Source organism: Haliotis rufescens, unplaced genomic scaffold (genome assembly GCF_023055435.1).
Source record: "Haliotis rufescens isolate VD_foot unplaced genomic scaffold, xgHalRufe1.0.p SCAF_11, whole genome shotgun sequence".
In the NCBI taxonomy this organism is placed as follows: Eukaryota; Metazoa; Mollusca; class Gastropoda; order Lepetellida; family Haliotidae; genus Haliotis; species Haliotis rufescens.
In genome coordinates this window covers 5,615,358-5,627,059 of record NW_025963791.1, presented here as the reverse complement: position 1 = coordinate 5,627,059, position 11,702 = coordinate 5,615,358, and the positions used below count along the sequence as shown (strand labels likewise).

General features: G+C 41.8%; 1 protein-coding gene across 1 annotated transcript; it reads left to right on the top strand.

Moving 5' to 3' along the window:
• Positions 1-10,390: 10,390 nt before the first annotated feature.
• LOC124134364 (neurogenin-2-like) lies at positions 10,391-11,702 on the top strand. The gene has a single exon (XM_046499132.2). The coding sequence runs from the start codon at positions 10,455-10,457 to the stop codon at positions 11,259-11,261; it is 807 nt and encodes a 268-aa protein (XP_046355088.1). The 5' UTR covers positions 10,391-10,454; the 3' UTR covers positions 11,262-11,702.

The following is an 11,702-nucleotide window of genomic DNA, read 5'->3' as shown; positions in this document are numbered from 1 at the left end:
CCAAACTTCTGGCCAAATCTTTTCACACATTGAAGTGCCACCCAGACTAAGATTTACTTAAGCCATCTTTGTATGTTTTCTCATTAGCGGTCGCCATAATGAAGCATATTAATTGATACGGACAGTTCAGCAAACCCATCTATTGGCTGGTCCGGTGGAGGGACACAGGGCCATGAACGACTTTCACGCTGCCGGTGACAAGAAGGTAATGACTACAAGCCCACACTAACGGATTAGCACATGTATGCACTAAGCATGTTAATAACCAAATAAGCGTCCCTAAACATTGAAGGCGGCTGCAGCAACACTGGACAAATAGCCATTGTTGTGGACAAAGGGGAAGAGATATAGCTTGGGGTGACATGCGACCGATCCGGCTACGGTTGAGGGAATGGCCATGTTAAGGCATGGTCAATGACGGCGCAGGGGTGACACGTTTGGACATTGTCGCCATTGGGAACGGTCCACGTGGAGATGACTTATATTGACGGGGGACGCTATTGTCCAGTCTATGGGATGACCAGTGGCACGTGCTGACATGGTAATCAGTTTATTTGTTGATCGCCTCCACGTGCCGATATAGTCATGTCAGGGAGCTCATTCATGAGACACGCGGTTAAATATGGTCGTGGTACGGATTGCCTGCATGGGGCACACGGCCGTATTGTGATTTCACTGTCATGACTGCAGGTTGCAGTGCTGTGGGGAATCTAATAAATGAATGGTCAAAAGTAATATCTTCTTTGGAGTAAATAATGTTCATGTGAAAATTGGCATATTTGCAGAGCATCTGCGTTATTTTTTGCAAATTAAAACGACAAAACCCTTTTCATATTAATTAGAAATCTCTGCTAAAAGCAGAGTCCATTGTACGACTCCGACTTTATCATGTGCATGTACAGAAACGGTATTGTAAATTTAGACAATGTCAGTTATTCCAAGAAAAATGACCAAGTACGACACAAGTATGAGTTTTTAAAATATTTTTTTCAAACAAAATAAAGTGGTTAAGAAACGAGCCAAGTGTTGTTGCATCCACCAAAAACACAAACCAGAAAAAATATATCTGATGAATTACTTGACTGTGTGTGTTAAAGTAACTATAGCGAACAGCTTAAAAAAAAGACATTTACATTCTCATACCCATACCTCTGCTACAGTAGCAGAAAAAACAGTGCTTGTTTCTCAACAATACGATCCACCGGCGTTGAGTTCGAATCCAATTTTCTCCAGAATTACCTTCATTAATTGTCATTAGCACGTCCGTGGATTTCCCCAAAGTTATAAACGTCAATGACCTGCATCACTTAAGCCTTTCCTCTTCCGTGATGCTAAAATATGTTTGACAAATTTGTTTATAAAAATAACTTTGTAGTCACGACTCAATTGTCCATCATACATGCTCCTGTTGTCACACCAACTGTTCTTGTTTCCACACGTATATTCCTGTTGCCACCTACATGTTCCTGTTTAACCTTGAATGTTCCTGTTACCCATACGTATTGCTAATTTCACTACAGCTGTTTCCGTTTCGACCATATTTGTTTCAGTTTTCACAACGAATGTTCCTGTTGACATTTACATGTTCCTGTTTTTCAACGAATAATCACGATGCTACATACATGTTCTAATTTCCAGCATGTATGTTCCAGTTGTCACATACAAGTTCCTGTTGTCACCACAAATGTTCTTGTTTCAACCATATAGGTTCCAGTTTCCGCCTTGTATCTTCCTGTTACACAGACATAGTCCTGTTGCCACATAATGTTCCTGTTTTACCATAAATGTTCCTGTTACTACATAATGTTCCTGTTTTACCACATAATGTTCCTGTTTTACCACAAATGTTCATGTTTCACCATAAATGTTCCTATTTCACCATAAATGTTCCTGTTTTACCACATAATGGTCCTGTTTTACCACAAATGTTCCTGTTTCACCATAAATGTTCCTGTTTCCACATAATGTTCCTGCTTCACCATAAATGTTCCTGTTATACCTACATGTTCCTGTTTCACTACAAATGTTCCTGTTGTCACCACACATCTGCCACTATACATGTTCTTGTTTCCACAGCGAATTTCACCGTGGTCAACATGCATGTTCACGTTGCCACCACAACGGTTCATTTTGCCACGACAAACGTTAAGGTTGCCACGATAACTATCGTTACGACCGCCTCCGTGGTCTAGTGGTAGAGCGTCCGCCCGGAGAGCGGAAGGTCCGGGGTTCGATCCCCGACCGCGTCATACCAAAAGACGTTAAAAGATGGTACTTGTTGTTACCCTGTCTGGCGCTCGGCATTAAGGGGCTAAAACAAGGACTGGTCGGCTCGGAGTCAGTATACTGTGTCTGAGGGGGGTATTCATGTTAAACTGTGGCATGGTATCTCAGTGAGCTAGCACTATAAATCGGCATCAGTCCGGACTAGTACAAGCAGACACACAAACACACAGGTCCGCTCTATAAGTGCAATAATCTTGGACGCGACGTTAAACCCCATTTCACCTCACCTCACCTAACTATCGTTACCAGTACTAGTCTCAGGGCTAATGTTTGTATTGCCGCTACAGGTATTTCGTTTGCCACCACCGGCGTCTACCGTGAATGAAATAGCAGGAGATTGATTGCTGTGGACGTATACATTCACCCACAACCAAATTTGGATTTTCAAACTGATTCAAAATTCTAGTCTTGGGGTGGTATTTAGTGGCGCTGGGGTAGCCTAGTGGGTAAAGCGTTCGCTCGTCATTCCGAAGTCTCGATTCCTCACATGGGTACAATGTATGAAGCCCAGTTCCGGTGTCCCCCGCCGTGATATTGCTGGACTATTGCTAAAACATACTCACTCACTCACTCAATTTGACTTCAAATATTCGTACACCTTCTGTTGATACATTTAAACAGTGTTTCAATAGGAGTGAAATCCCCTTAATCCGGGCAGTGTTGTTCCCACGGAAGTCGTCTGTGGCAACTTTCAAGATTTGTCAGCACCATCCCTTTATTCGTAGGTTTAACCAAATTAGTATGCGTCGTGATATAACTGAGATACTGTTCAAAGCGACGTTAAACAATACTCACTCACTCATACCGAGATTGTGAGTGCTTGTGTTTACCATATGAGTGATTTGAGATGTACAGTGATAACACAAAGATCAGCTTTTGGGAAAGTCTAACAGAGTACCTCACAGCGTTAACTAACACACAATAAAACCCAAGGCGCCGGAATTCATAATGCAGAATTGCGGCCCTTAGTCGCGCCTGGATCCACTGATCATCCTCTAGAATCCAAAAATCGCCCTTGCAAGACCCTTGGATTACCGACACCATATACATGCTGGTGGGTTTCATCAATATGAAATTGTAACACGTGATATATTAACTGAAATGGTATTTAAAGTGTCGTTAAACCCAACTCACTCACTCACTCACCCAAGCATCGTTTGATGCTCTATCATGGAGCGTGCCAGTTAAATGTGGTTTAAAAGCTCAATGAAACGCGAGTCGTAGCCGTTTACCACTTTTTTAAAACCAAAGACAGCGGGATTGTGTTCTTAAAACACCCGGAACAGAAGGTGACATGATCCTCCTGTATAATACAATAAGATATCCTTCACGTTCGGATGATGCCTCATATACAAGTATTTATTTCTTCAAAATATCAATGCCTTGTTTCCGAAGTAACGTTAAGGTGTAATTTTTTAATCATGACGCAACTAAGCTGAAAACTTCAATATTAAATTAAAAAATCGCGTTAAAAACATCTTAAACTTTTGAAGTCCATATTTGTAACGCATTCACCACAAAACACACTCAAGAACATTTGTTCTTTCAATGGATCCGAAACTGTTTTTATCGCAACCACGATCGTTGCACCAGTACCCGTATGCATCTTGCCATCGTGATGTCTGGGTTAATTTGATGCAGTGTTTTGGTAAACACATATCTCAAAAGCTCTTTAAGGTGTGGTATGGTAACTCCTATTGATAAAGTTTGAAATATGTTAATAATTATTTTTTTTAAATACAAACGAGAAACCGACGAAAATAAAAGCAAGATTATGTTTTTAATGCATTGAACCAGAAACCGCAGCGGTTGGACAAAGATATGTGTAAGCTATAAAAGATACGAATGCGTAGTTACAGGGAACATGAGAGCCCCCATCCGATCCAGCTGTTCGGGTGCATGTTTCAGTCGAAATTTTAAATTATTTTTCATTTTTTTTATCATACCCAAAAACTCTGTCCTCATCCATAAACCCCTCGAGTGACAGCCAGTTCCTGGAACGGTTTCAAGGGTCGCGTCTGTTTTGACCTTGACCGTCACTAATGACCCTTGCTACCGGTAGGTCATGGCATGCTTATTCGGTTCGCGAACACCTGGTATCGTCGTTATAAATTCCCAATGTCGCTTGTTCATAAATTCCCAAATTCGTCGCTTCTGTTTCATTTTGGTGCGCTGACTCTGAAGAGTTTATATTTTTATGTACAAGACATTTTCATCTCCTATTTCCGTGGGTATCCCATGTCAGAATAGATCACAACAACTCTATCGTAAGAGCCGAATAAATTTGGGTTAAGTGGCCATATTGTGCAACTTAGCCAGTATTGAGTCATCGTACCCGCAGTGTGGATTGTGGCCCATGCCATCAAATACTGGTGTTCTTGTTTTCCATGTCTACTGATATGTTTACATTACTGTATGTAATAAAACGACTGCCCGTTTGGAAAGGTTTTGTTCGATCAAAATGAAGTTAGTAATATATAATTGACAAGAATTATGGTCGGCTCGCGGTCAGTATACTGTGTCTGATAGGGTTATTCATTTTAAAACTGTGTCATGGTATCTCAGTTGGCTAGCACTATAAATCGGCATCAGTCCACACACACACGCGCGCGCGCGCACACACACACACACACGTACATGCGCGTCGCTATATAAGTGCAATATATATTAACCCAACTAAACCTCACCTTACTTAGGGATCAAAGGCGCGTGGGACAAGGGTGGAGATGGCGAGGAGAATGTATTATAGTAATCAATTCCTCCCGTCATATTTTGGGTAAGTAGGATGCAACGTTGTTAGTGCGGGCATATGTATTTGGATAACGATGATTTTAAATTGTAGCGGTTATGGTGGCGATGTCAATGACAGTGACCTTAGTGACCGTGACCTTGAAGTTCAAGGTGAAAGGGAGATAACTTGAGATGATTTGCATCACCATGAGCATAATTGGAATATGATGACATGAATTGTATTGTTACTGAAGACCAATTCTACCAATCCCGAGATTAGATACTGTTTTCAGCTATAACTGCAAATCCAGATATTTTTGTTATTTAAAAGTATAAGCCTTAATTAAAAAAGAAAGAAAAACAACTTCAGAGAATGTAATTTCTGTGGCAGGCAATTTCTTTTATTTAACAGTCTGAAGCATAATTGTTTTTCTCGATATAATCCCAGGGTGTATGTAATTATAGTGCTGTGAATTTGATGACATATATCGTGAGGTGAATATCGTGATATCGCTGTGAATTTGATGACACATATTGTGATATTGCTGTGAATTTTATGACACAAATTGTGAGGTGAATATCGTGATATTGCTGTGAATTAGATGGCACATATTGTGCTACGTATTGAGGTGAATATCGTGCTACGTATGTGTTGTTTCATTTGACCGTCAGCAGTAGCAGAACTAGCAGTAGTAGTAGTATCAGTATCAGTAGTAGTAGTAGTAGTAGTAGCAGCAGCAGCAGTAGTAGCAGCAACAGTAGCAGCAGCAACATTAGTAGTAGTAGCAGTAGCAGCAGCAGTAGCAGCAACAGTAGCAGCAGTAGCAGCAACAGTAGTAGTAGCAGCAGCAGTAGTAGTAGCAGCAGTAGTAGCAGCAGCAACATTAGTAGTAGTTGTAGTAGCAGCATTAGTAGTATTGGCAGCGGAGGTAGTAGTAGCAGTAGTAGCAGCAACAGTTGTAGTACCATTTGTTGTAGCAGTAGTGTTGGTAGTAGTGGTAGTAGTAGTAGAAGCAGCAGTAGTAGCAGTAGAAGCAGCAGCAGCAGTAGTAGTAGCAGTAGTAGTAGTTGCAGTAGTATAAGAAGAAGCACAGGGGCCGCCGCAGTAGTATTAGGAGGAGGAGGAATAGTAGCAGTAGTAGTAGCAGCAGTAGCAGCAACAGTAGTAGTAGTAGTAGTAGTAGTAGTAGTAGCAGCAGCTGCAGTAGTAGTAACAGCAGTAGTAACAGCAGCATCAGTAGTAGTAGTAGTAGTAGTAGTAGTAATAGAAGCAGAAGTAGTAGCAGCAGTAGTAGTAATAGTAGTAGTAGTAGTAGTAGTAGACGAAGCACAGGGGCCGCCGCAGTATTAGTAGTAGGATGGGGAATAGTAGTAGTAGTTATTGTAGTACTAGTAGTAGTAGTAGTAGTAGTAGTAGTAGTAGTAGTAGTAGTAGTAGTACAGTGCAGATATATGATTGTATTCCCGGAACGCTATGTTGCAGCAACTGTCGTGACAACACCAGCTGCACCACGACTACACCAACGTGTTCGCAAACATCCCTGATGATGTGCCAGACAGCAAATCGAATTAGAGTTATCTCCCCTTTTCTAGCAATATTCAATACAAAAACAGTTAACCGTCAGTTTAAAGTTCCATTCAATGACGCTAGCTAGTTCAATGATAGCCATTGCATTGAATAAGGAGTTCAGGGTTCAGTTTCCTATCAGAGTATCATTGGTTAGCTGTCACTCAATGAAGACGCCAGTGCTAGGTAATATCAACATTGAACGGCCAACACTGATTGTTATCGAAAGAGTGAATATTGTCTCACTGTGTTCAACCAATTCCATCATATCCTATAATATAATCATGTATGTCTGGGTGTGATACTCAAACAAACAAAAAATACACATATCGAATGAGATAATACAATATATCTATATAACAATGTTTCTGATTATGTAATTGTTTTTAAGAGCATGTATTTCAAAGGTGTCATTGGTATATAAGGGCGTTTAATGGAGATGGCGCCACCGTATGAGGACTGAAAATGTTAGAAGTGCATTTGTCCTTTGAGTTATTTACACATCCTCGGCTCTACTCCCTTATTTCACACCACATGTCCACGCCACAGAAGGTTCAGATTACAATTATCAGTGGCCATGAAGACAATACCGACCCAATCGGTTAGATCATGTACCGGTCCTCTTGACTCTGCCACCTCGCCTCACAATGGCTGACCCCACCGGGTCCTGAATGCCATCTGGACATCTGATTGGCTGACATGAACAACTTTACCTTTTCTCGTCCAATCAAAAGCCAGTGGTCGCTGTCTGTGCCCGGCCAAGCCACATACCAAGTTCTCGAGTTATTGTTTGGCACGTGGGGCTATCACCTGTTGAATGTAGCTGTTTCCACTTGAGCTAGTCGTTGTGGGCAGTTGTCCGCGCACGTTCGTGACGACAGGCAGGTAACCGTTCTTCAACTGGGTTTTCCCTGTTCACAAAGGATTTACCGTTATATCACGTTTTCCGCCAGAGTTAGATTATTTTGGGTCCAATTGTGATTATATTTTACCGGTTATTACATTCAAACTTCGACTTCATAATATTTCAAGTTTGTTCGCATTCTGATGAGTTCATTGACCATTTTACACACAGGTGTCTGCAAAGGAAACTGTTGTTTCGCCAATATTGAACTTTCACTCGTTAAAAATATCCAATAAAGTTGCATATAAGTGGCTTTTGATAGCTGACCGAATAAAGGCTTGCTAGTCATATGAAGGGCCTTATTTCGCAGTTTCAATCGCCTTTCAATACCACACTACGATCTGAAACCCTGCTACTGACTCAAACAAGAAAGTTTTTCAATTAAATCTGAATTTTCGTTTTTTGTTGCGAGCTGACTTTAAGTTGATTATGAGCAAATACATGGTGTCATTTTTGAGCGACAAGCTAAACCCCACTTCTTGTTCTTTTTTCACTGTGCCACACTTAATTTCAATTAATTTTCTCGGCAAGAAGGCGAGTCTGCGGACTGAAACGTTCGGCAGCACGACATATGGACTTAATGAAACCAGGACGAGAGCAAGGAGCGCCGTGCGGTGCGTTGAAGGTAGAGGTTGCATCGAGTACCATGGGCCTCTATCCTACTTTGTCTGGAAACGTTCTGAGCGAGAAAGCAAGCCCACGGAGATGACGCGTGTCCCTCGCACACATTTCATGGACTTTTTTCCAGCTCCTTTGTCTTGAAGTGAGTGAGAAAGTGTGGGGCCCCGGACTCGGCAGATGGAAGAACTATCTCCCGAACCCAAACCGACTCAAGGTGCAGACAACCACTCCAGACTACCCTCACGACCTGCAGCTTCCAAGCTTTCAATGTGCACCGACAAGCCTCCCCAAAGCCTGCAAAAATGTCACCATTATGTGTTGCACGTGATGCTCGTTAGAAAAACTAACTGCTTGATTTTTATCACAGACAGTTACTTGATGAATTGTAAATAAGCAGCCAAAATAGCTGCCAGCGAGTATGGTAAAATTATCGTCGTGCACTAATTTTGTGTGGAACACGCGCACTCGGAACAATACGCTCGAATATGACGGGACAGGTGAAAACTCCACAACGCCACCCTCCGCCAAATCAATGATTAATGCAGCCAAAGTACCGCCAATTAAGTATAGAATTTAATAGACATGAAAGCAGGGTGTTTATTAGTGCTAGAGTAAATTGAATATACCAGGTGGGGTATTATATTCGCTCTACACCGCTCACCGCGCCGTTTGTTTTGGCCAAATGCAGAGTGCCTGGCGCTGAATTCAGGCAGAAAGTCAATAAAAGTGCTCAACTGGTCCTAAATATCCTAGAAAACCCTTTCTCAGGGGGTACCCACACGCAACACCTTCGTATAATTACACCAAATCCAACGCCAAGCAAGTTTTCCAGTTGGGCTAGAGCCTTGCAGAAAGTTTTAGAAAGTTTGAAACTGCGCGCTCTTTCTAGATCTCACGCATGCGCATTTGTGTAAACAATGCCGCACTCGGCTGCACGCAAACAGGGGTCTATTATGCTCTTGTTGGGCGACTGAAGCGCGCGCTTTTTTTTATCTGTCTCCTCGTGAAATTGGGATGAATTTCAATTAGTAGCTCCACTTCCCCAATTTAGCACGTTTTCTTATGGGTCTTTATAAATGTGAAATATTTATTGCATGTTATTTACAAAGTGAGTGTTTTCTTTGTTAGTATTCGCGAAAACAGGTGGCGCTATTGAGTTATGGTCCTATATTAAAGAGCGCCGCACTCCTAAGGATTACACAATCAATCCGAATCTAATATGAGATATAATCGATTAGTTTTTTTAAAATATGCATAGATCTATAACCTCTTTTATTGTTTATACAAACAATGACATAAAAACCTTTATTCATTTAATACAATGGCGCCTCTAAAACAGTATTTAGTTGTTTTTAATGTTTTAATTCATATTTATTGTTTTCGGGTAGAGGTTTTAATTTCTTTTTGAAGGGCGTTCTGTTCGTTTAACTGATGTTAAATAAGGACTAGTGAAATGATGTTAGATTGATACTGGGGTCATCTGTCAAGTAGGAAAAGAAATAGTTTTCTTCCTTTCTTTCATATGGGGAGTTGCACACGAAGCAACGTATGATGATACCCTTCAGCGTTTTATAAAGTATTGCAGCCAAGCAATTGACAGGTCAGCGGTCCGCTTCAAAACACACAAGTATAAAGACAATGAATTGGGGGTGATTGGCAGAAAGCGCTTTACATCATAAAACACACGAAACAGCTACAGTCGTCCGTAACAATTCTTTTGCTGTTGAACCCATTCAACCTTCAGCTTTTTCGTTGTACTTTCATGTTCTTTTATTACAAAAAAACATTCGTCGTTGTAACAATGTGTTAATAAGTTTAACAATATTGAAACGGTGAAAAGATTCCTAGTTCTGACGCTAAATTGAGGAGGTGTGAATAGTGTTGATTGTTTCCCTGGTGATATTACTATAGCCGGTTTCTGAACCGTTGTGGAGTAAATTAAACTTCATCACATCGCTGAACATGTGCATAACGCTATCTCTTCAGCTATCCGCCTACCATCGTTTGATATGAGCCTGTGGAGTCATATAAAATGTTAATTTATACCAGAATGTATTTCTATTTCAACTGACAGCTCTGAGGACAGGGGCAGGGCCAGGTAGGAATCCTGCTAATCAAGAGAACATTAATCCAAGAAACGAGAGACATGCGCAGTGGGTCTATGCGCACACGGACTTGGCCGTGGTTGGTGGGATGGGAAGGCTTCTGATACGGAGACGCCCCATTGTGTTAACGTCTGAATGAACGAAGGTTGCAGCGTAAAAGCCAGGACTATAAATAAGGATGGAAACTCGACTGCGGGAACTGATCTCCTAACGTTCGTGTGTGACGGCTTCACAATTAGCAATGAGTGACACCACTAGCATAGGGGAGAGGGCCGGGGGTACGGGACATGATCGGGCATTAGACCCACCCACAGATACTATGGGCTCGGATGACAGTAGCGACACACCTGATACTTTTATCAGTGGATTTTTAACGGAAACGTCCGATGATTGTATGACGGCCTGTGAACCCATGGATGAAACGTCTTCCGAATGTAAAAAGGATGAACAGGATGCCCCAAAGAAAAAGAAGAGGTACAGTAAATCAAGAGCGCGGAACAGAAGCCCGGCTCTTGTGATGAAACTGAAGAAAAACCGGCGAGTTAAGGCTAACGATCGTGAAAGGTCGCGGATGCATAATTTGAACTCAGCGCTGGACTCATTGAGGAAGACTCTTCCTACTTTTCCGGACGATGCTAAACTGACAAAGATTGAGACTCTGCGGCTTGCTCATAACTATATATGGGCTTTAACGGAGACGCTGAAGATAGTAGAAACCCCGGGGGGTAAGTCTATTGGGACAGGGGCGGGTCACGTGACTAGCAACATGATGCAGCAGTTGACAGAGTGTAAAAGAATAGCCCAGGTGAAACGTGAACCCCTCTCCCCGTCCCACAGGCACACAGCATTATCGCCCCACCCCCTTCACCACCATCTCGACCCCCTCCATCGGATGTCTGACCCCCTCGGGTCAGATCCCGGGGGGTGGGCGTCCCACGTGCTGTCTGTGATTCCTTCTAGTCCCCACAAACATCACACCTCTGATGTTTACGCATATGACTTTTATCAGGACTACAGTGACAATGACAGTTCGTTTGTGACGATGTGAAATGTGTGCCACTGACAACGTGAAATGACACTTGAAATGTGTGAAATTGACATCAAAATGTGAAATTGACATTGTGAGTTTCTTGACACCAGTGACATGTCATTGTGAAAGCTCGTCGTCCTTCGTTGACACATTGACATTGTGTCTAACGGCAGTGTGACATTAACCGGACATTAACAGCTGTGCCTAAGTATATCAGGATATATCTTTTTGGATTGATCCATTGCCGATCAAAGACTTTGTGCGAAGGTATACATATTGTTTTTTTGTAATTTGTATTGTCACATTTTATATGAAACTTTGTACTTATTTTGTACTACTTAATTACCATGTATATTAAGTTATATACTTTTATTCGTTTGAAGAGTTTTATATATACGAGGCGTATTGCCTTATGGTGCGATGCAATATGGTCTGCTACTGGTGCTTAATAAACCAAAT

What these genes read in the sequence shown, in the direction of transcription:
- LOC124134364 (XM_046499132.2), top strand. Translation starts at nt 10,455, where the DNA reads ATGAGTGACACCACTAGCATAGGGGAGAGGGCCGGGGGTACGGGACAT.